Source organism: Pectinophora gossypiella, chromosome 20 (genome assembly GCF_024362695.1).
Source record: "Pectinophora gossypiella chromosome 20, ilPecGoss1.1, whole genome shotgun sequence".
Taxonomy (NCBI): Eukaryota; Metazoa; Arthropoda; class Insecta; order Lepidoptera; family Gelechiidae; genus Pectinophora; species Pectinophora gossypiella.
This window is the reverse complement of record NC_065423.1, coordinates 12646302-12672400: the sequence shown is the minus strand read 5'-3', so window position 1 is coordinate 12672400 and position 26099 is coordinate 12646302. Positions and strand designations below refer to the sequence as shown.

General features: G+C 37.3%; 3 protein-coding genes across 4 annotated transcripts in view; all 3 read right to left on the bottom strand.

The window, feature by feature from the left end:
* Window positions 1-959: 959 nt before the first annotated feature.
* LOC126376326 (fatty acid-binding protein 2-like) lies at window positions 960-3115 on the bottom strand. Its single transcript, XM_050023657.1, has 4 exons — window positions 2954-3115; window positions 2156-2322; window positions 1712-1822; window positions 960-1065 (listed from the first exon to the last, which is right to left on the bottom strand). The coding sequence occupies exons 1-4, from the start codon at window positions 3027-3029 to the stop codon at window positions 1009-1011; spliced, it is 411 nt and encodes a 136-aa protein (XP_049879614.1). The 5' UTR covers window positions 3030-3115; the 3' UTR covers window positions 960-1008.
* A 4046-nt stretch (window positions 3116-7161) lies between these two features.
* LOC126376327 (fatty acid-binding protein 2-like) lies at window positions 7162-11442 on the bottom strand. Its single transcript, XM_050023658.1, has 4 exons — window positions 11312-11442; window positions 10150-10316; window positions 8786-8896; window positions 7162-7252 (listed from the first exon to the last, which is right to left on the bottom strand). Exons 1-4 carry the CDS (start codon window positions 11385-11387, stop codon window positions 7199-7201), a joined length of 408 nt encoding a protein of 135 aa, XP_049879615.1. The 5' UTR covers window positions 11388-11442; the 3' UTR covers window positions 7162-7198.
* Window positions 11443-17747: 6305 nt separating this feature from the next.
* The window catches only part of LOC126376325 (probable fatty acid-binding protein), a 127532-nt gene continuing 119180 nt past the window's right edge, over window positions 17748-26099 (bottom strand). The window contains exons 2-5 of one of the 2 annotated variants that reach the window (XM_050023656.1): window positions 24211-24286; window positions 19370-19539; window positions 18682-18792; window positions 17748-17930 (exon numbers count right to left, since the gene is read on the bottom strand). In XM_050023656.1, the coding sequence (XP_049879613.1) occupies window positions 17871-17930; window positions 18682-18792; window positions 19370-19539; window positions 24211-24283 (414 nt within the window). In that variant the 5' untranslated portion in view covers window positions 24284-24286 and the 3' untranslated portion in view covers window positions 17748-17870. Of the gene's footprint in view, window positions 17931-18681; window positions 18793-19369; window positions 19540-24210; window positions 24338-26099 lie in introns of those variants that run through there. The other variant, XM_050023655.1, reaches the window with a different exon arrangement.

Sequence of the window (26099 nt, the reverse complement as noted above, 5' to 3'; positions counted from 1 at the left end):
AACTGGAATAATATAGTCTCTGCTTACAAATTAAATAGGCAAATGCATAAAACATAAGCTCACGACTATATTCCAATAGGGTAGTCAGAAGTACATCTATCGCAAGATGAACTAAGTGCCTACACCTCACCGAGCTTTATGTTAGACCTACGTGATAGGTGGTGAGCCGTATCGCCGTCTATAATGGTCGAGCTAACTGTGGCAGTGAAAACTGAACTTAAGATAAATCAATAACATTAGTGCAAGTTCGGTAAGTATCGGAAAGTACCGGCGTCCAAAGGACGTAATATACGATCCCGACGACCCGATTACTCTAGCCATAGAGGCAGCCAATCTGCTCGCGACACCAAACACTAAAGAACCCCGACATCGACCCAGCCGGCGTGGTCGACGATTTCCCTCAATCAGCGCTTATCGCTATCGACCCACTAGAGTCCATTAATTCTTTCAAATATTTTTCCTCTCAGACCACGCCCCGACCACCCGAGGTTCTGTCTGTTGTCTTAAACGTTGTACTGGGTGAGAGCCTTCAGCGCTCCTCATTTGTCCGGCCAAGTATTTAATGCCATCTGTGGCAAATCTACAATAAGTCATGTAAAAAAAAGGTAGGTATCGGGGTACGAACCGGCGTTCCCCGTTTGAGAAGCAATATAAGCTAGTGTACCACAGGGCCACAGTAACCCGTAGGCAAATGTTTCGTAAAATAGAACAATTTTTGCTAGTTATTTATATATTATTTATTGGAAATTCTTTTTAAATAATAAACATAAATACATAACTTAATTAACATAAATTAATTAATCTAAAATCCATGATAGTCCGGTTCGTAGAACTCGTGACTTAGCATCGTAGTATCACGGGCTCTAAAGTCTAAAACCATTAAATTTGATTTCACGTTTGAATCATAGATAATTGATATCACGTAGCTTCCCCTATTATGTTTACATAGTCGGCAAGGCATACAGGCGTGATGGTATAAACTAATCTTAATTATAAAATAAGTAGAAACTAAACGGCCTTGAAGTATCTCTTCGCTTCTCCGTTCCAATTGCTAGAGGTAGTCGTCTGAAAATGAATAAAACATATATTATTGTATTTATACTCTCCCTCGATCGATCGCCATCGACTCGCAAAGAAGACTCTCCCTCGCTCTAGCAAATGACGGCACTAAGTAACAGAAAAGGATAGGAGTATAGGAATCTGCGATGACGTGCGGACAAATGTAATTTGACCCTAAACCCCCCCTCTTTAATTTTGTACTAAATCGCATCGACGACATTTACAATCGCAAGACATTTTTGTATGGAGTGTTTGTTGGCAACACTAACTAAAACATTGGTTTTTATATTTCTTAAGGTGGTAACAAGTTTTTCTAATCTCTCTTCCTGTGCAACAAGAATATAGTATGCATCGTTTCATAACTGCCCCGGCGTTTTATTACCAAAAAACCCTAGCAAGTGTCTCCTTCAAGACCTTACATTATTAGGGAGTGGAATTATTTGTCTTCTATATTTCCGAATGCATATAACCCGGGTGCTTTCAAGGCCAGAGTGAACAGGCACCTTCTGGGCGAGCTCGCTCCATCTGAGGCCTCGTCAATGATTTCGGGCAAGTCAAGCCAAGAGCCAACCCCATCAAAGGTACAAAAGGACTCGCTCAGTGTTCAGGCTGTGCTCAAGTTCAGCATAGAAGATAAAAGTACAAAACATACCAGCACCATGGTATCCCCGGAGTAGACCCTCTTGTGAGTGAAGGTGACAATGTCACCAAACTTCTGGATGTGAGTGAGTGTGTCGCCTTCCACGGTGATCACCGATTTTGACTGGAAATAAATATGCATCATCATATCTCTAACGTCATCCCAGTTTCATTGTCCTATCTAAAGATTCAATAGGTCTGGTTTTTTACAGAAGCCACTGCCTCTCTGACCTTCCAATTTAACCCTTGAAGGAAGAATTTAACCTCCGAAACGCATACGCAACCAATGCAGATTTTCCGGAACGCGAGCTTCGTCGCTTGGGATGGGAAACTATATAAAACTGCAGAAGCCATCTATGACCCAACCAATCGCCCAGGGGTGGAGTCATGACCCCCATGCGGGGGGGGGACACCTCTGGATCCGCCCATGAATCTGAATATAAAGCTGCTTTCTCACCGTATGCTCTCTGATTTTCTCATCGAAGGGCACGCCGCTCTTGAAGGTGATCTCGTGGGTGAACCCTTCCACCACAGTCACTGATAATGTATACTCGTCTCCATTCTTCGTCACTTTGTTGCGGGCCTTGAAGTCCATGACCTCCTTCCTCTTTTTCTCCGACACGGCTAAAAACATTTTCACCTTGGCATTACCACACCAACACCACACAAAAAACCTCGTTTTACACAGACACTGCACATTGACGTTATCGTACACGCGCATCTGTGTGTGAGACGTCTGACGCCATACAATTGAAGACTAAAGTAAGACCGAGTTGACGTGAGGTAAACCTAGCTCAGCCGCTGGTGTCGAGCGGAGAGTTGCCGTTCTATACGTAGTATTATTCATTATTCTTTGCCAACACCATTGAAGGGAATATAGAAGGAAAGAGGGAAGGGAACCAAGAACAGCTTACATGGAAAAAATAAAGAGAAGTGACTTATAAAGAAGTCAAAGAATTCGCCTTGATAGGAATTCTCTGCCCGCGAATCTGTTTCCACGTTAAGTATTTACAACCTGAGCCTCTTCAAAGCAAGAGTCAATAAGCAGTTTCTAGATAAACATGTCCCACCTTCGGCCACAACGTCACTTACCATCAAGTGAGATTGTGGTCAATTGCTTGCCTTTGGATTCTCTCTCTCTCTCTCTCTCTCTTTATTTAAGAGCTGCACTCTTGTCGGTGGAGTAATCGCCATTACTCCATAGATAGGGCGTGTAGAACGGTGGTAGCCCCAAAAAGACGTTCATCAGACTTACTTTCGCCCAATGTTTCCATGAATTCATTGTAGTTCTCTTGCTTCTCCAAAACGTACTCCTTGCCAAGGAAAGACATCTTTCTTCAGAATATTTATACACGTCAAGAAAATCAATTAGCACTGTTCCACTCACGTATTGTTTTTGCCTTTATATTGATACGGTTTTAATGAATCACTTGTTGCTAATGAGTTAGATAATATTTCACCAATCATGATCATTAGGTACCAAACCGAGCTCATCCGACCTTCCTGGCTAATTCTTTAATTAGTTGTGATAAAATCGGAGCAAGTCATTAAATGATTTGTACGAAACTATTGCAGAATATTATTATAATTTTTTATATATATTTTAATCTCTCCGAAGAGGTATGGGTGGCACGGGCTGTAGCCAAGTGCTGTTATTATTATTATTATTGCTCCGTACGGTCTGTGGTTAGAGCGTTAGGCCCTGGAGGTCCGGGTTCGATTCCCGATGGGGACATTGTCAAAATCATTTTGTGAGACTGTCCTTTGTTTGGTAAGGACTGATTGTCCGAAAAAGTAAGATGATTCCGTGCTTCGGAGGGCACGTTAAGCCGTTCGTCCCGGCTATTAGCCGTAAAAACACCTCCACCAACCCGCATTGGAGATACTTTCCCCGGTTGATAGAGGGGAGGCCTGTGCCCAGTTGTGGGACGTATATAGGCTGTTTATGTATGTATGTTATGTTATTGCAGAAGACATTATCCTGCACTCGGCTATCGTCCGTTACAGATGGCGATACGATTCACCTATCACTACCTATCATAGAATAACGAGTAATACAAAAACTTGGTGATACACGGATACTTAATTCATAGTGGTACGACTATTTTATGTACGTCTCACTACAACTAATAGAATTGCGTAAATCGTCAGTTTATGTATGTAACAAGAGGTAGGTCACTGGAATTTAGCAATCAATCGTAGAACACAGGGTACAAAGAAAAATATCTGTTCTATGCGAGATTTTGTGCAAGGGATAAAATTAATATTTAACGCCCAGAATAAATAATCGAGCAATTACGCATTACAGTTTCCTTGCTTTTATGTTCCTCTTTGAATTGCGGCAACCATACATTTTAGTTTATTTTTTATGCAGTACAGTCATGAGCCATTGCACTTTAGCACTCTGTCGCACTACCATATTTGGCATTTAGTGAGACTTACAGTTCAATGTGTCAAAAAAGTTAATGTGACATACATATTAATGCTCGTGACCGTACATTTGCATTCTGTTTTTTTTTTCTAAGTTAAGTAATTATTGATGTTTAATTATGTAAGTGAATGTATACATACGTGTGGAAGTTTGTGGGATATAAACGTTTTTTTTTTATTATTATTATTACATGAAACAGTAGGAGTAGGGCGCTGTGCTGAGAGGTATTCTGGCCACGTCTTTCCCTCAGCGATACAGCTTTCAATGTGGTAGTAGTTTTACAGCTAGTTACGTATGTAATTTATTTTTTGACGTCCAAAAAGTGCTAACTATGTAAGCCTATTTTGAAGAATAAATACTTTTGAATTTTTTATTTTTTTTAATAAGAGCGAGGAAAATCCTCGAACGTGGATCACAGCCCTCATCCCTTAAACCCTCCCCACATCTAGAAGCAACCTAGAATTTGCAAGATGCGCAGGTCTACATGTCGTTTTGTCACCTGGCAACTCTCTCTCTCTCTATCTCTCATTATTTATCTAATCTATATCTCTCATCATTATTTTATCTTATATTTGTTTCACAAATGTTCTCCTAGGTCTCCCCCTTCCTCTCTTTCCTTACGTTTTTCCTTCTATGATGTTGTTTATAAACGAATCGTGTCGTATCAGGTGGCCAATCATATTTACAATTTTAAATATGATCGATTGATGTACAACTTACGACAATGTATGATAAATACAAATAAATATATGAATATGAATATTAACCTGGCAACTAAGTGCAATTAATATCAAAGTACTCAGATTAGGAAAAATATTATCTCCCTATCAAATTCACAATAAATAAAGATTAATTTAGACTTCATGTTTCCCGTTAGTGATAAATAAAAAATATATTTTTAACAGGTATTATATCGTACTTACACTTAATCAGCTATCGATTACACACTATCTTAGTTTGAATTGGGTGTGATTATTTGTAGGTGAGAGTTTGGTGCTATGGATTAATAACTTTATTTTTATATTTTTTAACAGTTTAGAAGAAAAAAAATATGTTTTAATATTATACAGGATGTAAGTGACATTAGATCATGATTCTGAGTTGATGTAAATGAATTTTCCGAGACGAAATTCCACTTGTTATCAACTCAAAATCATGGTCTGAATCATCCCCCTCAGTATTCGTTACGGTGTCACTAACACCCATCCGTACATGTAGCCGTACAACTGCGTATGGGTGTAAGTGACATCGTTACGAATACTGAGGGGGATGATTCCGCTCTGAATCAGATTCCGTTCAGAAAATTAAAAAAAAAAAACAAAAACGTGCGTGCTCCGGAGGACGCGTCATACCGCTGGTCACGGCTATTAGCTGTAAAAACACCTCCACCAACCCGCAGTGGAGCAGCGTAGTGGATGCTCCATACCCCCTTCGGTTGATTGAGGGGAGGCCTGTGCCCAGCAGTGGGACGTATATAGGCTGTTTTTATAATGGTAATACTTAAAATATTATTACAACCAGGTACGTTATCAAATCACCCCTAGCATCCGGACCCCCTTAGCGTATGTTCGACACACCCATGACTGTTTTCGTTTTTTTACATTCAAACCATTTCTTATTAAACATGCTTCATTGTCATATAAAATCTGTACCGTCGCGTCAATGAAAAGTACTTAATACAACTCGGCCTGTAACTACATACTTATAAATGTAACAAATATTGTCGTATATTTAAGGCTTTAATAGTACAAATAAAGAAAGATATTAAAGATGTATCATTTTTGAGTTATTAGGAAACACTTCATGTTCAAAAATTCCTCTTTCCTTCTGTCTAATTTTCGTAACTGTAGCTATTATAAATACGGAGATGAATGATCTCAAACGCCTTCATGTTGCTTGACAAGGGCTTCCTTCATACAAAAGACATTAGTGAGATCATCATCTTTGTTCCGTAATAATGTTTTAATCATAACTTCAATCGGGATGCAAACCCGAGTCTTCCGAATCGGGAGCCAAACGCTCAACCATTCCACCACGGAGGCCGCCTAACAATTTTCGATGGCAACAGGCTCGTCCCCTATTACAAGGGGCTTTACCATAGCTGGTTATTTCTTTGTCTTTTTAATGTGGCGTCCAAAATACATGGAACGGAACCGTCAGGAAAACTTGATATCAATCCAGAATCATGGTCTGAATCATCCCCCTCAGTATTTGTTATTATTTCACTAACACCCTATCTACTTGTATGCACTTGTACAGGATGTAAGTCACACCGTAACAAATTATGGGCGGGATGATTCGGATCATTATTCCGAGTTAATATCAAGTGGAATTTTCCGTCGTAAAAACAATTGAAAATAATTTAAAAAAACAAAAAAAATCGTAAATTTTGGACGTGAAATTCCACTTGATATTAACTCAGAATCATGGTCTTAATCATCCCCCTTAGTATGCGTTATGATGCCACTAACATCCTGTATACCCCCACTCTTCGCCGACTATGTAAACATAATAGGGGAAACCATTTGATATCAATGACTGAATCAACCCCCTCAGTATTCTTTACATGTTTACTAACAACCTGCATACTATACTTAGAGTATGTTATGTGATCGGATATGTATGATAGATGATTTACTTGGCTATATTTATAACACCGAGAAGAACTTACATTGACCAAATTGGAGATGTCCTTAGAAAAGGTTTAATACGATCTACTCTACTCTGAACCGGCGTGCGTGTATGAAGCGATTGTTGAATGTGGAGGAAGCAAGAGAAATGTGTCAGGATCGAAGCAAATGGAATTCTATAGTCTCTGCTTACTCCGGTGGGAAATAGGCGTGAGTTTATGTATGTATGTATATTTATAAGTATAAAAAATAAGAGAAAGCAGCACAGGTAATCTTTTGATATACTACAAAGTTATTGCCACTAGACGGTATTTTAGCCCAGACGGTCTTCCCCACATTGAGCTTACTTGTTAAAGATAAAACAACATTTAGATTTTACGGTATTTTATTAGCGCAGGACCGATTTTATTAAAAATAAATTAAATATTAAACCTAAAAATTAAGCCTTGTAGATTCTCTTCGCAACGCCGTCCCATTGGCTCATGGTGATGGTCTGAAAAAAAAAACAATTTCGTTGAAATGAGGGATTTTTCAGGCTACGTTTACCAAAATTAATATAGATGGCGTTGTACAGCTTTATCGTGAAAATTATCTTTTTTTCTAAATACTCGGGTACCTAATTATTTAAAAATACAATATAATGGCAGAAGCATATATAAAAATAATTGTTGCGACGAATCCATAAGGGTTCCGTTTTTGCCATTGGCTACGGAACCCTATAAAGTACTTAAAATTATTAGGACTTTCGAGTTAAAGCTGTCTCTTTCTGACAATCATTATCTTTCATATTAATAGCATGATGCTTTGTTTAAATTTTAAATTATGTTATCCTCTTGTTTTTGTGTGTGGCGTCGTTTTATAATAAACATTTTCTATTCTATTCTAGCCGCTGGATGCGGGCAGCGCAGGACCGATCGTCGTGGAGATCATTGGGGGAGGCCTATGCCCAGCAGTGGGCGTCGTACGGCTGATGATGAATGAATTCTATTCTATGATAATGTAGGAGGGTCGTTCTTCTTTTTTATCGACAATGATCTGTACTTAGTTCTGATAGGTTATATGTTTTAGAATTTTGTTTAATCTTTCCATTGTCCAAAAATATAGGTAATCTTATTATACTCAAAATACTAGCAAAATACTAATCGGTCCCTTGATTAGTGATTAACTTAGCTTGATTGTTTTTCACAAAATTCTGTGACAGAGTGGTAAATCAAAATGCTGTCTCCGATGAAAAGGGCCACTCTGTCACAATTTTTTTTTGAATGCCCCTGCAAAGAAAAGTATGTTAACAAAATAAAGAGAAACTCCAAATAGTCCTCTATAGACACATTTTTATATGATGTTTTAAAATATTTATTGCCGTTATAATTTTAAACATGTTAAATCCGATAAATCGAGAAAATGTCTTTTTATTGTCGATAAAAAAGAAGCACGACCCAGGAACATCTAAATATATAAAAGGAGAAACTGACTGACTCACTGACTGACATATCAACGCACAGCTAAACGTAGGCACTTGAAATTTGGTACCGTAGAGCTGCACTAAGAAAGGAATTCCCAAAACTCCCACGGGAACGGGAATAAGCGGGAAAATCCTTTTATATGAAAAATCTAAACCACTTCAAGTTAGACGCTTGAAATTTTGGCATGCAAGTACCTTAGTAAACTTAAAGCTTAGTTGCAACAGGATATTGCAAAATTCCCACGGGAACGGGAGTTAGCGGGAAATAACATTTGTATGAAAAAATCTAAACCGCGTAAGATACGAGTAATGTTTTCAATCTAGCATGCATGCTTACCTTAATAAATATAAAGTTTAGTTATGGCTGTATTTTAAAAAATGGGAGTTAGCGGGAAAAAATGTTGTATGAAAAAATCTAAACTGCATAAGTTAGATGCTTGAAGAGAATCTTTGTGTGTGTGGGAGTGCATGTTCCCACACACACAAAGATATCTCTTTTATAACACGCCACGCGGACGAAGTCGCGGGCAAAAGCTAGTGTTACATATTAAGTAAAATACTAACCGCAACCAGCTGGTTGTCGGTGAACTCCCTCTTGATGGTTATGACCACACCGTTGTCGAACTTCTGGACCTGCGTGACCACGTTACCATCTACGGTGATGGTGGTCTTGCACTGGAAACAAAGATGTTATTATAGTACTATACATTGGCCCCGATTCCTGCAGACACCGCCTAATGTTATTTTAAGTTAGGTATATCCGTCATTTTCATATCCGTCGAAAAGGAAAGAGACGGATGATTCACAGCTCTTAATTTTAGGAAGAATGAGTAAATGAATGAATAACCCGGGCGAATCAAAAAGGTATGTCGCTGGTCTGCAATCCGTTTGACGTGCTGTCTACTTAACTGTGTCGGGTTATTGACTGATGTAAAATTTTTAGATTTGATGTAAATTTTGTTTTAGATTTGTGCTTAAAATTGACGTGTGTTCCATAAATTTTATGCTTGTCAATTACCCGTCCCTTTCCTTTTCGGCGGATAAGAAAATGACAGATATAATATAGAGTAAACAAATCAACGTCTATTTCAGTGAGATATATGATAGTACAAGTGAAAGGGGTGCGGGGGAGGAACAATGTCAACTTAGCGCCTACTAAATAAAAATAGCAATCCCGTCTTCATCCTGTCGGGATTAATAAATATGAAAGGCGTCGATCCCCAACAGTTACTAAACGCCAAAACACGAAATTACTATGTCTGGTATTGAATGTGTTCCTCTAGTTATTAAATAACTTGTAATGTATACCCTCATTGGTTTTTAAAAGATGTGTTGCTGTTGCAGTTTCTTGTCATTTCTTCTCCTCAGCCATAACACCTTGCGAAATGACGTAAATTCAAAAATGTTACATTCACCTTCAACAAGTTTATCCATGATTGTTACGTTGAATAAATGATTCTGATTTCTGATTTCTATGCAATTTGTATAAAAAAAACACGTGATAAATTGTCGGACTTATTATTACGTTTTCCTTGATTAACAATCGTAAATAAGTTAAATAGGAAAAAGAAAATGTTTTTTATTAGTTTTAGATCTGTAGGTATTTATTTAATTATCAGAATTTCATAATTTATCTTGAACCTAGTACACGACCCAATTGGGGAGCCAAGTACATCCATGACAAGATGAACTAAGTACCCACACCTCACCGAGCTTTCTGTTAGACCAATGTGGTGGTGAGCCGTATCGCCGTCTATAACGGGCGAGCCAACTGTGTTAGTGAAAACTGCACTTAAGATAAATTAGTAACTCGTTGGTGCAAGTCTGGTACAGTAGTCCATATGCAGCAACTCTGCACGTCACGTGAAAAAAAAATGGTACAAGATTGTTTTTTTTTACAAATATTGGGAGTATTAAAAAAAACTCACAGCGTTTCCCCTCAGTTGCTCATCGAACTCGACGCCGCTCTTGAAGGTGAGTTCTTTGGTGGTGTTGTCTACTGAGTTGGTGAACAGAGTGTATGAGTCACCGTTCTTCACCAGCTTCAAGAATGCCTTCTGGTTTAGCATCGCCTTCTTGAAGGCTTCCGGGGCATCTAGGGAAAAAAGGAAACGATTTGATTTATATCCATTAAACATAGCTTTATCAATTTGGAAAAATCCGTGACGGTAGCGGTTTGGATAACGTGTGACTTACGGTCACGAGTACTAACACTTTGAAACCATGTCACATTAACTTTTTTGACAAATTTAAACCATAAGACTCATTAAATGTTAAATATGTTAGTGCGACAGGGTTCTAAAGTGGGTAGATGCTATTTCTCATGACTGTACATCGTAGAGTCAGGATTTCGAGTTCCGGTTCACGCACTAAACCACTGAATTCGACTTTATGAATTCGAATTCATGTTTGGATCATAGATAATTCATCATCAGATTAGGTAAGCGGACCCTGTGAAATCATCGCAGAAAAAGATGTAAAACTTCTGACTCTGAAGTGGGTACAATTTCTTCGATTTGTAACGTCTTGAATACGTATTACACGCCGACGTCGAAAGCGATCCGAAACATTCTAAGCTATCTAGCTTAACAACATATTTTTGCTGGGCAAAGGCCCCTTCCTTCGAAATATAAATTCAACTTCAAAAATATCTTTATTCAGTAGGTTATACTTTGAACTGATCGATTTAAACAATGTTACATTTTGAATCGTCAATTTTTACATAACGAACTTTTCATCCGCCTAAAACTACTGCAGCTTCTCACAACCTGTATACTTAGTCTAAGAAAAGTAGCTGCAAGAAAAATCTCGGCACAGGGCCCTAGACTTTCTTAAAACAAAACACTGTTATATACAATTCAGTAATTACGCTCGATCCCAGACAGATAATCCCATGCATTCATAAGGTAATTAAATATCTCGTTTGTATATAATACATACATACACGCCTATTTCCCACCGGGGTAAGCAGAGACAGTCCATTTGCTTGGATCCTGACATACTTTTCTTGCTTACTCCGCAGTCATCAATCATTTCATACACGCACGGCGGTTCGGTGCCGGTTCGGTTATTGTCATGTTAGGCACTTACCAGGTCCGAAAGTATCGAGGAAAGCCTCGAAGTTCTCCTGGCTCTCCAAATAGTATTCCTTGCCCAAATATGACATGTTTCTTGTGATGCTTTTCACTGGTCCTCGAACAGCAAACTGAGTGGTTCCACAACCACCAATCCTTTATATATTTACCATTACAGTGCATAAATTCGTCGATAACAGCTACTGATAAAGAATTTCGCTGACCGAATTATTACTCTTGAAATTTAGAGTTTGTCTGATGATTCATACTGCTCCATTTCCTTCGGTGACGCGAAGAATTATCACCTGTAGGTGAGTCAAGTATCTACATTTGATGCTTTCCTTGTAAAGTTAGCCATCTTTGACACATACGTAACAGGCAGTTGCAGATTCCCGCATGAGGAGTGTTAACGACGGCCTCGTTGGTCTTTTTTTTAAATATATTATTATATTTGTAGGTACGTTCTGTTGTTTAAAATTTCAGTTTTTCGTTCATAATAAAATCAGCTTACAATTTTTTGCGTTCTCGATATTTTTCATGTACGCGCTCTCAACAAAACAACAATAAAGTACATTGTTTTAAGTTTACGCGGTTATTATCATAATTAAAGCACATACTCCACTCCAATCTCATCAGTCATCCCGTGATCATGGCACTTGCAACAGTGTCGAAATATCGGGAGTCTCATATCCCCATTTAAACGCGGTAAGAACCCGTTATTATGTGCTTTAGTTATAACAATAAAGTACTCAGTTCTAATTTCAAATGCGGGACTTTCCAGGGTACGTTCTCTAAACAGAATATAGATGGCGTTGTACAGCTTTAACGCGATAATAACATTTTTTCTAGAAAGAAAGAAAGAAAGAAAGAAAGAAAGAAAGAAAGAAAGAAAGAAAGAAAGAAAGACAGAAAGAAAGAAAGAAAGAAAGAAAGAAAGAAAGAAAGAAAGAAAGAAACATTTATTATTTAGCAAAGGCCCTCATTACTCTATGCACATAATTATTGCAAAATACAATACTATTGCAGAAGCATGAAAAAATAATTCAGCTCCCTAGCATTATCCTGTTTTTCACAGGGTCTATTTACCTAACCTGCAGATTTGACAGGTCCGGTTTTTTACAGAAGCGACTGCCTGTCTGACCTTCCAACCCGCGAAGGGATAACCAGCCCAATACAGAATAGGTCACATACCTCCGAAAATGCATTTCTCGGGAATGTGGGGTTCCTCACGATGTTTTCCTTCACCGCTGACCACGTGATAATCATTTATGATCCAAACATGAATTCGAAAACAAATTCGACAATCATTGGTTTAGGCCTGTGCTGGATTCGAACCTGCAACCTCAAAGTGAGAGGCAAGCGTTCTACCAACTAGGCTATCACGGCGTATAAAAATAATTGTTGCTTGTTATTTGGATCACATTATGTATAGAATTATGTTGCTACCTATATTGCTTCTCTTTATTTTGATCAGAATAATAATGGGTGGAAAATGTAATTGCGTCTTGGGTGTAATAAAAAGGTCATCATTTATATAAGTACCCAGAAACAAAGATAAAAGATGCATATTTTACGTCTGTTATACATGAAATCAGAAGGTTTACGAAGAATTCGATTTTATCTATCTAAAATCTGTACAGCGCCATCTATATGGTCGTAAGGCCCAAAGTCCTTTTAAAATCCAACCCACCTTGTTTAACTATTGTGTCTGGAAATCCGGGCCTTACGAGGATATTTTTTTGAGGAACATAGCCTGGAAAGTCACTCATTCGTATCATCATCTCCTTGGCGTTAACCCGTTTTTCACAGATCAAGTAAGATAAAGTGGTAAGGTAAGGTAACAAGTAACTCTGATATTTACTTAGACTCATCATCAATTTAAGAGCCACGCTCTTGTCGGTGCTGCATTTCCATGCTACTTTTTTAGGGAAAAATAGGGCAGTGGTTTCCCTCTTGCCTTCTGCCCCGCAGTACTCTGTCTGACGCAAGTGGGATGGCGCCCAGAGTAGTCTATTACAATAGCCGTACTAGGACTACTGTCCTCCGCCTCTGAATGGTTAGTGTGTGTAGTAGTGTATACAGGGTGTTAGTGACATCGTAATGAATACTAAGGGGGATGATTCAGACCACGATTCTGAGTTAATATCAAGTGGAATTTTCCGTCGCTAAATTCATGTTTTTTTTTATTTATTTTCAATTCTATACTTTTGCTATGGAAAATTCTACTTGATATTAGCTCAGAATAATGAGTTGAATCATCCCTTTCAGTATTCGTTACGATGTCACTTACACTCCACTCTGTCTGTCAAGTACATACAGTAGTCATACAAGTAGGTATGGGTGTTAGTGACACTGTAACGAATACTGAAGGGGATGATTCAGACCATGATTCTGAGTTGATGTCAAGTGGAATTTTTAGTCGGAAAATTCATGAAATTTTTTTTTTCTTTTAAATTATTTTCTGTTCCTTACTTTTGCGACGAAAAATTCAAATCATGGTCTCAAATCATCCCTCAAAGTTTTCGTTACGATGTTACTAACACCCTGTACACAGTCATGAGCAATATCATGTACCCACTTTAGAACCCTGTCGCACTATCATATTTGACATTTATTGAGACTTACTTTAATTTGGCTAAAAAGTTAATGTGACAAGGTTTCAAAGTGTATACAATACATATTAGTACTCGTGACCGTACATAGACTAAATAAAAAAAATGAAGAAAATGGAAATTAGCATTTGTATATTTGAACAGAATTGTAGCGTTGACAGCGACTTTCCGAACGGCGACCCTCGCTACGGCGAGTCTCTTTACGGCGAGTGGCCTTATTTTCCCTCTACGTCGAGCGAGTTTTGACGTTATTGTACAGTTATGGTACAAACTGTTTTGCTGTTTTCTTATAATTTTCAGGTCGTTGTTTTTATATAAGTAGTAGTGTTAGACCTATTCTTTTTATTTTGAACATGGGATAATTATTAGCATTTAGGTTTAGGCCACACCCCAGATACTTCATACAAACAACCTCGTTTTACACAGACACTACACATTGACATTATTAACACGCGCAACTGTGTGTGTGACGTCTAAGGGCTGCCAATTACAACACCTAACTTAACCGTCATTCTTCTCAATCAGGCTCAAATTATATTCAAAGGAAACTCACATTATGAGTCTAAGTACCTACCTAGCTAATTAAAAGTATCAAGAAAAGTTTCGAGAACAATTTAGGTTCAGATAAACATTTAGGTAATCTCTGTCAATAAACTTTTAACAAACATTGATGCAACGCTATCGTATGACACGCCTTGATATTATGAATTTACACTTTATCGCCAACTACTCGTATCTTTTAGCCCGCGAGTCCGCCTGCGGACGGATGCAAGATTATTGACAGAGATTACCTAAATGTTTATCTGAACCTAAATTGCTCTCGAAACTTTTCTTGATATTTCTATTTAGCTAGGTAGGTACTTAGTCTCATAGAGTGAGTTTCCTTTGGAGCGCGGTTATCGCTCGCAGCTCTTTTTCATTTCCTACCCCCATTTTTCAGGAGGAAAAGGTGATTTCGGGGATGAAAACTTCGTTCGTCTTTGGATCCTCAGCTATTTCCATAGCAAATTTCATCTAAATCGGTTTAGTGGTTACAGTGTGACAATGTTACAGACAGAAAAAGTTACTTTCGCAGTATGGGTATCCATACTAAATATTACATCAGCAGTTAGGTATACACCAACTTACCTGCAAAACTACGGTCGATAAGATTGCTTGTGATAGCAAAAAATATTGTTATACAACGGGTGAAAAGTCCATTCGGTGGCTGATTCTTTGGTCATTTTATTACCTTGGTTATATCTGTTTAAACATACATACATAAACTCACGCCTATTTCCCACCGGGGTAAGCAGAGACTATAGAATTCCATTTGCTTCGATCCTGACACACTTCTCTTGCTTCCTCCACATTCATCAATCGCTTCATACACGCACGCCGGTTCAGAGTAGATCGTATTGAACCTTTTCTAAGGACATCTCCAATTTGGTCTTCGTAAGTCCTTCTCGGTCTTCCTCTGCCAGCCCAACCATCAACTTTCGCTTTATATACCGCTTTTGCAATCCTATTATCCTTCATCCGCTCTACGTGTCCAAACCAACCTAACATTCCCTTCGCAATCCTACTCACTATATCGTCTTTTACAACACATCTCTGTTTAAAAAATATTGATAATAAATATTATAACACTTTATTGCACAAATATGGAACATACACTTGCCTTCCGCTTTGTTTGTTGGCTGTTTGTGTTTTGTTTAATAGTATTTGTAAGTGGAATCCTGTTGTCTTTGAACGGGAAATAGTCATAATCCTATATGTACGTTTATATGTAACATATGTATTTATATAACAAGCAATGTCAAAATCAAATCAAATCAATTCAATTTATTATTATTATTTTATTTAATGTTTAATCGAATTGTATATTTGACTCAATTTTACATGGCACACAAGTCAAATATCATCAATTCCTTTTTCCCCAAGTCCTTAATAAACTTAATTTCATTAAAAGCTTATTCTTAAATAACCTTGGCGACTTTCATAAAAGTTTTATTCAAAATTATATATGAATTAAATTTATTTTTTTTTTTTTTTTTTATGGGTCTCTGCTCTAGGGACAGCCCCAATTTGAATATGAGCCTAGAACACGTATGCGGAGTTGCCATTTTAATGGTAATTTAAATGTTATAATGAGGATTGATATAATAATTTCAAATATTATTGAATCTATAAATCCCTTAGATATTTAACCTTTTCAAAAATCTACTTAGTTTATGTTATCTTTGTTTTTGAAGAAAAGAAATTCAGGAAATTAGATGAAGAAAACAAACTCATCTGACTAGGCTGTATGGCTATGTTCCTTTGCCTGCCCCTTGTCGGGGCAACATACATACTACATACACTCACGCCTATTTCCCATCGGGGTAAGTAGAGACTATGGAATTCCATTTGCTTCGATCCTGACACACTTCTCTTGCTTCCTCCACATTCATCAATCGTTTTATACACGCACGCCGCTTCACAGTACATCGCATCGAACTGAATCATTTCTAAGGACATTTCCAATTTGGTCAATGTACCTCCTTCTAGGACTTCCTCTCTACCACCAAACTTCTCGGGGCAAAATTAACAAAAAAAAAATGTCTTTGAGGACTCTCTTTAGGTTCAAAGTTGATTGATCCTCATTGTGTGTTTTTTAAAGGTTAAGGCGAACACATTTTAATAATATTTATCTCTAAGTTCTTGACTTTCAAATTACTCAATGTCAGATAGGTATAAAAAAAATATTGTTTCTACTTATTCGTTGCATTAAATTATCATGTAAATTGACACATATTGATAAAGTATTACCAAATAGATATTATTATAGGTACGTATATATGTGGTAGAATGGAAACGAATGAGATACGCAACGGTTTCTATTTGTCCGACCAAGTGTGATTGTTATCCGAAGCAAATCTAAAATAGTTCTTAATTCATAATCATTTATTCGCAATAAAAATGGTATTACAGATTGGATTCTTTTTGGTGAGCGTACCCGGGAAAGTCCCTTATTTTTTTAGAGGCGTCTAAGGAAAAAAACTGACGTCTATCGATAAAATATTATGATAATGGTTGAGTAGGTACATCCAGTCATTATGACTCAATACCTATAGTAACTGTTCGATAGAATCATTTCTTGATAAGTATTTTTTTTGTTATTTAAGACGGATGACTTCATATCAGTAGGTAACTTCTGTTAAACAGAACGACCAGCTAAGTACAATTGTTGATTATATTTCAATAAGATAACATTTTACAATGGTATAGTTTCCAACTCGTCAAATCAGTTAGGTAGGTACTTTTTACTAAACGTCAAAACACGAAATTACTATGGAATTGACAAAATGTCGCACTTATTATTACATTTTTCTTTATTGAAATTCATAAATAAGTTAATAGAAAAAAAAAGAAAACTTTCTTGTCGCATTTAGATCTGTCTTTATTTCTTTGCTTTATTTAATACCTAATCAGAATTTCATAATTTATCTTTCACCTAGTAAGTACGTAAGTTGGTGTTGTGACGTTTATGAGCATAGTGATGTATTGTATCAGTCGAAATTGAAATGAAATTTATTCTGTGCATGGTATTTAGGTTACAAACAGCTGTTATTTTTCATTGAGTATCACCCCATGTAGTTCATGTAGTTTTTCGTTGGGTGTCGATATTAGGTTGATCCATTCTTTCCTATCTAACACTACGTCGCAGACGCTTCTATTAAATTAATTTTACTATACCTAAAGGTTGCCTGGAAGAGATTGCCTAACTGATTGTAGTTGTTTATTTTTTAATGTTTCTTTTAAATGTTATAAAGAGCTTTTTTATTTCGTATGGTTTGAAAGTAACATTATTATTACCTATTATAAAATTAATCTATATCAATTACTTTACAATATTCATCTTTTTATTTAATCTAATGGCTCGAAAGTCGGCATAATAATCACAATGCTTTTACTTATAATAATTTCTAAGTAGGAGATTCTTCATTTCACTAATTCGTAAACTCGCGTGCACTTTCCGTTCCATCCTTCTGCCGTGGTTATCTGGAATAATATTAAAAGTTATAATTAAAAAAGAGAGTACTCAATATAATCAGCCTTCTCTTCCTTGGGGAATTGCCCAGGTTCCGCGATCTATGGCCCCTACCTTCTGCCTTATTCCCGAACAATAAACGATATTTTGTTAAATTTAAACATTCGCATTCCAAGAAATGAATAATAGAGACAATATTTCGAGATTTTTGCTTTTTGATTTTTGTTTTCTTTTTGTTTTTGATTTTTGCTCGTGTAAATAAAAATATAAGTTAAGTACTACGAGTATTTGTTATGGATCTTTCAATGCGTCTCATCGCGGCTTCGGAGGACGTGGTAGTTATTTTTGTCATAGTGTAAATCTGGCTATTCAGAATTCAGAGAGGCAATGCTGCCAGCCTGTTGGGCACCTCGCCTCGATGTGACGCATTGGAGGAGGTGTTTTATTTATAAGTTATGTGTTTGTTTTATTTTTAATTACCTACCTAATTAAACATTTAATTGTTATTAAGTACAAAAAAATATAAGATTTAAAACCAAATCGGCACTATGGAAAAATCGCGCTTTAAAAAGTATGAAATAGGAAAATATTTCTCTGAAATTCTGCCGAACTGTTATGTTTAGGATGTAACCGTGGTCGAATGCCGTGGTAAGCAAACTCTTAGGGCAGTTTGGTATTGCTATAATGTTCAGGCCTGACAACAGGAAGTCGATTTTTACAACAACCCATATAGAAGCGGAACTATAGATACTTCGATCTTACCACAGTTAATGTCTCCGGGGTGAATATCCGCACGTGTATGGACTTCCTGCCGTTATCTTCGGTCTGTGTCTGGATCATCTTGTCATCCTCGAACTGTATCAGCGACTTCACCTGGAACCCGAAACAACGATGCATGAGGTAGATGAAACGATAAAGACATATTATTATAAGCCGTGGTAGTCGTCGTAGTTTGAGGTCGCAAGTTCGAATCCAGCACAGGCCTAAACCAATGATTGACGAATTTGTTTTCGAATGAATATTTGGATCATAAATGATTATCACGTGCTCAGCGGTGAAGGAAAACATCGTGAGGGAAACACACACCCACATTCCCGAGAAATGCATTTTCGGAGGTATGTGACCTAACCTGTATTGGGCTGGTATTCCCTTCGCGGGTTGGAAGGTTAGACAGGCAGTCGCTTCTGTAAAAAACCGGACCTGTAAAATCTTCAGGTTAGGTAAGCGGACCCTGTGAAAAATGGGATAATGCTAGGGAGTTGCTAATAAAGACATATAAACAAGCACGCCATCAAAATTTTATATATAAATATAATAAATATTAGAAATTGCTATTTAGCAATAAGGCCGCCTATTGTGTTTATGTTTTTATTCGTATGTTTATGTCCTTTGTATATGTCGTTGTGCAATAAAGTATTATTGATTGATTGATTGCTTTATAATCCGTCACCTTTACGCCGTCAGCTCTCTCCTCGACAAACTCCTCGCCCTCTCTGAAGGTCATGGTGACCGTTCGGAAGCTGGTGCTCATCGTCCACGTGTAGCTGCCATCAGCGTTGCTGGTCAACACCGCCGTCGGGCTCACTGCCACTGCTGTCTTCCGGCTGATCAGGCCGATATCTGAAATGTCGAAAGCAAAGGTATGGACGACGAAGGGTTAACACCAATGACCATACGGCTCGTCCTCTCTCTTAGGCCGTTGATAATCAACGAACACTTATTTTGAACAGTTTTAATCACGGTGGAAAGGTCCTATCGCGCATTTTGTATGAGAACCGCTGTCGCCGGTTCAACCCCGCTTTCTTTTTAGTAAAAGTTGTAGTCTACTCCCGCAAACAGATAACTACGACAGCTCTACTGCTTCTCACGTTCCATAGCCAATTTATCGGCAGTTAATGCATGTGTTTGTAAAAACAAGCAAATTGTGCTGCGCGAGCAACTTCGTTGGGTGTGGCGATTGATTATACTTGACTTTAGTATATAATGTACTAGTATAATATGTGGGATAAATGTCGGGACAAACCCTTTTAGGGTAGTCTACCTCATAATCCACATGATAGAAGAAGATATTATGGTTTTTACGAGTAGCTTTCCTGTGACAAAGAGGTGTAGCAGAGTACAAACTCTGCACATGCTGGCCTTTCGTTCTGACCGTCAATAATTTTAAATTTCGGAATTCTCATTCCATTCCGCATTCCCTTTCATTTTACACTGACTCATTGCATCCCCGACCTTCATAAGAACAACATACTTAAATATTATACTGTTTAGATCTGGGCGTGTTCTCTAATTCTGGATTTGTTTGTGAAGTGTTATTAATAAACTATAATTATATATTCCTGCTTGCTGCTTGCCTGTAATTTATCATCGTTATCACCAATCATTCCTCTACTCTGGCGGCACGTCGGGATACCATCCTCACCACCCAGCGTGCCGCAGAGGGAACTCCTTGCATGATAGTCATATTATAGTGACCGTTATAATGACCTAACGACCTATATAATGACCGTTATGGTCAGGTTATAATGACCTTTTAATAATACTATCACGGAGCTCTGTGTCGTAATGTTTGCGGTTGAACGGAGTCCAAAGTTGAAGTGTGAACTATTTCTTCTATTCCGTGGTTTTAATCTTCCGCTTACTCGTCCCCTTCCAAATTCAATTCGAAATTCAAATTCAAAAATATCTTTATTCAGTAGGTAACATAGTCACACTTTGAATCGTCAATTTTTACATAACGAACGTCTCATCCGCCTAAAACGACTGCAGCTTCTCACAACCGGTATAGCCTTCCTATATTAATATCTGTTTGGTAATACTTTATCAACCGGAGGGGGTATGGAGCATACTCCACCACGCTGCTCCACTGCGGGTTGGTGGAGGTGTTTTTACGGCTAATAGCCGGGACCAACGGCTTAACGTGCCCTCCGAAGCACGGAATCATTTTACTTCCCCCTCCGGTTGGTTGAGGGGAGGCCTGTGCCCAGCAGTGGGACGCATATAGGCAGTTTATTAATACTTTATCAATATGTGTCAATTTACAATGATACTTTAATGCAACGAACACGTAAATACAATAACTGTTTCATCTGACATTGAGTAATTTGAAAGTCAAGAACTTATTACATGGTAAATATTATTAAACTTTCGCCGGACAAGAAAAAGGCAGGTATATAACTTAAATTAGCAAAATTGGGATAATCGTCTGCTGGAATAAACATCTTTATATCGTTTATTTTTGTTCTAAACTATGCAATACAACAGTCAATTAAATCAACCTTCATGAATAACAACCTTAAAACCAAGAATAACAAAAGAGGTAGGTCATAATGACACTAAAATTCGGTCGAAATTAATTTCGTAAGCGATGCAAGGACTTTATAAGGTCGGCTGTGGTCTGACGAATACACTGTAGCTTATTTACTAGAACATAAATAAGTCCTTAAATGGATGGGAATATACAGGGTGGCCCAGAAGTTCAGGTTCAAAATGAAAAATTAGATAGAAGGGCTCATTAGCTACCAGAAACACCCCCATGTATGTTCAGCAATTATTTACGGTTTAGGAGATATGACCCATTTTGTACCTTTTTCTAGATTTTCTACTTTACTTCAGAAATAATCATTTTGTCGCTATCCCTTTCTTAATAATTATTTTATTTTACTTCACAACTATGCCTAAAGCTGTGTACCGCACAATTAAAGATAAATCAAAGTCAAATCAAAGATAAAAAAAAAGTTATCGGAAGTCAAAGTGAGAATTCGACCAAAATTGTTACAGTTGTTAATATTTCGCCGAAGAATAATAAACACATGAGATTGTCATGGACCCTGAAAGTATTTCTAAAAACTGCTCCATTTAATAAGCTTTTAGAAACATCCAAAAAAAGTACCCTTAATAAGGGCATAAAACTAAGTAATTAGCCCTCAAAGATTGCAAGACAGACAGATTTGAAGGAAAATTTGACATTCTCATACAATGTAGCTGCTTCTTTCTAACGTTGTTAAAGGTGCTCAAAGATAGATTTTATTTTAGTATCCAATAGTATGAATCACCAATAGTGTTTGGGGATAACTTTTTCCTTCAAATCTATGTACCTTCATTAAAATACGAATACCAAAAGTGACTGCAAGTTTTGTCTTCGGATTGTTGCTATGTCTACCCTGTTAGCGATTATAAGCGTGATTTTTATTTACTTTTAATTGAAAATGTGTCTTTGAGCACCTTTAACAACGTTAGAAAGAAGCAGCTACATTGTATGAGAATGCCAAATTTTCCTTCAAATCTGTCTGTGTTGCAATATTTGAGGTCAAATTACTTAGTTTTTTGCCCGTATTAAGGGTACTTTTTTTGGATTTTTCTAAAAGCCTATTAAATGGAGCAGTTTTTAGAAATACTTTCAGGGTCTATGACAATCTCATGTGTTTATTATTCTTCGGCGAAATATTAACAACTGTAACAATTTTGGTCGAATTCTCACTTTGACTTCCGATAACTTTTTTTTTATCTTTGATTTGACTTTGATTTATCTTTAATTGAGCGGTACACAGCTTTAGGCATAGTTGTGAAGTAAAATAAAATAATTATTAAGAAAGGGATAGCGACAAAATGATTATTTCTGAAGTAAGGTAGAAAATCTAGAAAAAGGTACAAAATGGGTCATATCTCCTAAACCGTAAATAATTGCTGAACATACATGGTGGTGTTTCTGGTAGCTAATGAGCCCTTCTATCTAATTTTTCATTTTGAACCTGAACTTTTGGGCTACCCTGTATATGGTCCTTATGGGTATCACAATATATCTTTGAAAACTTAATATATGTAAAAAAAACATATAGGATCATTTGCAAAAAATAGCGATCGGCACATTGTTAATACCAGGAATAAAAATAAACTTGCTTTACAAGTCAGTCGATTACATAAGATTACTAAATCTTTTAAGGGGCAATGTATACGTTTTTACAATAAGATTCCCATTGACATTCAGAATTTGCCTTTCAACTGTTTTAAGACAGTAGTTAAACAAAAACTTTACAAAAAAGGTTATTATAAAGTTAGTGATTATTTAGAAGATATGAATGCATGGGATTAACTGTCTGAGAACTGATATTAGGCAGCTAAATTACTCAACTTTATTGTATACCAATATTTTATGTTTATTTTTATTTTTTTAAAGAACGTCTAGGGCCCTGTGCCGAGGTTTTTCTTGCAGCTTCTTTTCCCCGGCTATACAGGTTGTGAGAAGCTGCAGTAGTTTTAGGCGGATGAGACGTTCGTTATGTAAAAATTGACGATTCAAAGTGTAACTATGTTACCTACTGAATAAAGATATTTTTGAATTTGAATTTGAATGTTAGGTTGGTTTGGACACGTAAAGCGGATGAATGATAATAGAATTGCAAAAGCAGTATATAAAGCGAAAGTTGATGGTAGGGCTGGCAGAGGAAGACCTAGAAGGACTTACATTGACCAAATTGGAGATGTCCTTCCAAAAGGTTTAATACGATGTACTCTGAACCGGCGTGCGTGTATGAAGCGATTGATGAATGTGGAGGAAGCAAGAGAAGTGTGTCAGTATCGAAGCAAATGGAATTCTATAGTCTCTGCTTACCCCGATGGGAAATAGGCGTGAGTTTATGTATGTATGTGTGTAAAAATTAGTCCCTGTACTTTTCTTTATTTATAAAACAGTTTTACTACTATTATTAAACACCTCCACCTACCCGCATTGGAGAAGCGTGGTGGAGTATGCTCCATACCCCCTCCGGTTGATTGAGGGGAGGCCTGTGCCCAGGAGTGGGACGTATATAGGCTGTTTATGTATGTATGTTATGTACTACTATTATTAATGCACCTTACCCGTATTTCACTAACACAATTGGCTCGACCATTATAGAGATGGCGATGCGGCTCGCCACCTATTCTATTTTCCAGAAGGAATGTTTCAATTTATCTCCAGTCAATATTTTTTTCAGTAAGGCTGATTTATATTATTTTAAAACGATTTATGATCATCATTGTTTGATTATAAATGATGACCCTTTTTAGATACACCGCCATCTACATATAATTTTGGGGAATGTGGCTTGGAAAGTCCATCATTGAATAACTCAAAATCTGACTCAAGATTTGATTACCTATAAGTACTATAATTTGATCACGGAGTAACTGTGACCTATACAAACATTATGCTAACAAAACTAACAAAGTGAATAATGAATAGAAACATGGAACGCAGAATATTTCCACTCCATTCCATTCCAAATATAAAAAAAAAATACACAAACTCACCAACGAATTTCAGGTAATCCTCAAAATTGTCTGAAGTTTTTAGTTTATATTTTTTTCCTATGTATTGGTCCATGTTGTTCACAAACACTACGTCGACACCAGGAAAGTTGTATTGTAACTGCCGGTTTGCCGCGTAACTTCCACTGTACCTAAAGTTATTAACTTAAGGAGAAGCTTTACACACAAAAGGTCACCGTAAAAACTAATTTTAGTCCCTTAAAATTCACGTTTTTTACTCATAACTATTGCAAACGGTAGACCCGTTTGCAATAGTGTGTTGGACTCCGATACCGACCCCGCCGGCGTGGTCGACGATTTCTCATTCAGCGATTATCGCGATCGGCCCACTAGGGTCGATTAATTATTTCAAAGTTCGCGCCCAACTGGCCTATTGTCTTAAATTTATACCGGTTGAGAGCCCTCAGCGCTCCCCATTTGTCCAGTTAAGTAGTTAAATGCCATATTTTGCGACATATGTACGGTCACGAGCAGTGATATGTATACATTTTGGTACCATGACACATTAACTTTTTTGACAAATTGTAACTGTAACTGTAAGTCTCACTAAATGTCAAATATGTTAGTGCGGCAGAGTCCTAAAGTGGGTACATTATATTGCTCATGACTGTACTTTTTAATTAGTTTCGACTGTTTATTGGTGTTGATTCAATTACACAACATTTATTTTTGTTTTAAGCTATAGGGTATCCGTCATCTTATCTGCCGAAAAGTGGGATAAAGCTCCAGAGATGATGATGACAATTTTAGGCAGAAACTTAAACAATGCTCTCAAAAAAACAGAAAAATAAATAGATTTTTTTTGACATAAGTAATATGAAAAATTGGAAAGTTGGAAAAAAACTAGTACTTTTTGGTATTCACCCGTATGACTTAAAATAAAATTTGGAGGTGTCCGTAGGAATCAGGTTCATTATCATCAAGTTTTCTTAGTTACCTCTTGTGTAAGTTTGTGTCTAATCGCTGGATTCGGTATCACTGGTTTCATTGGTCTTCTTAATTAAATTACAAATGGGAGATATCACGTATTTGTCGTAGATTTTGTCCATATTTGTTTAATTCTATTAGGGTTATTTGAATTTTAAGCATTTATTATCATAGCAAGAGAAGTGTGCCAGAATCAAACAAATGGAAATCCATAGTGTCTGCTTACCCCGGTGGGAAATAGGTGTGAGTTTATGTTTGTACGTATGAATATTTTTGTAACAGAACAACTTTAGGTCACTATGTATGTGACATTTTGTTTAAAAACATGGTTTGACGTTAAAAGATTATAAATGACATTAGAGTATTTATTATGCGTTTGTAGCCAAGAAAAAGTTTGAATTAACATTTGTATTTGTTTAACTTCTTCTTCTTCGTTTTTGGTCGTCTAAGCGTTTAACTTTAAAAGCAGTAACCGCAGTCAGGCATAGAATCGAATCATCATCATAAATATTTAAGAGCCACGCTCTTGTCGGTGTAGCATTGTCTATGCTACTTTTGTAGGGAAAAATAGGGCAATGGTTTCCCTCTTGCCTTCCGCAGTATTCTGTCTGACGTGAGTCGGATGGCGCCTAGAGTAGTCTATTTCAAAGCCGTACTAGGACTCCTGTCCTCCGCCTCTGAATAATAGTGACAATTACTGCTGCCCTCTGTCAGGTTCCAGGTTATAGTCCTTGTGATTTGCCCCTTCCTCCTGCATGAACCGATGGCTCCCATCTCCGCAACCGTTGAGGTGGGGAGGCAAGGGTTCTACGTTATACCCCGTAGGTCTGGGTCCCTATCCGAACTCTGCCACCATCTCACTCCGGCCTACTGAAGTAAGAGGCGCCCACGGCAAAGACGCGCCGAACAGGAATTGCCCCAGTGGAGGGCAAAGAAGATGACTC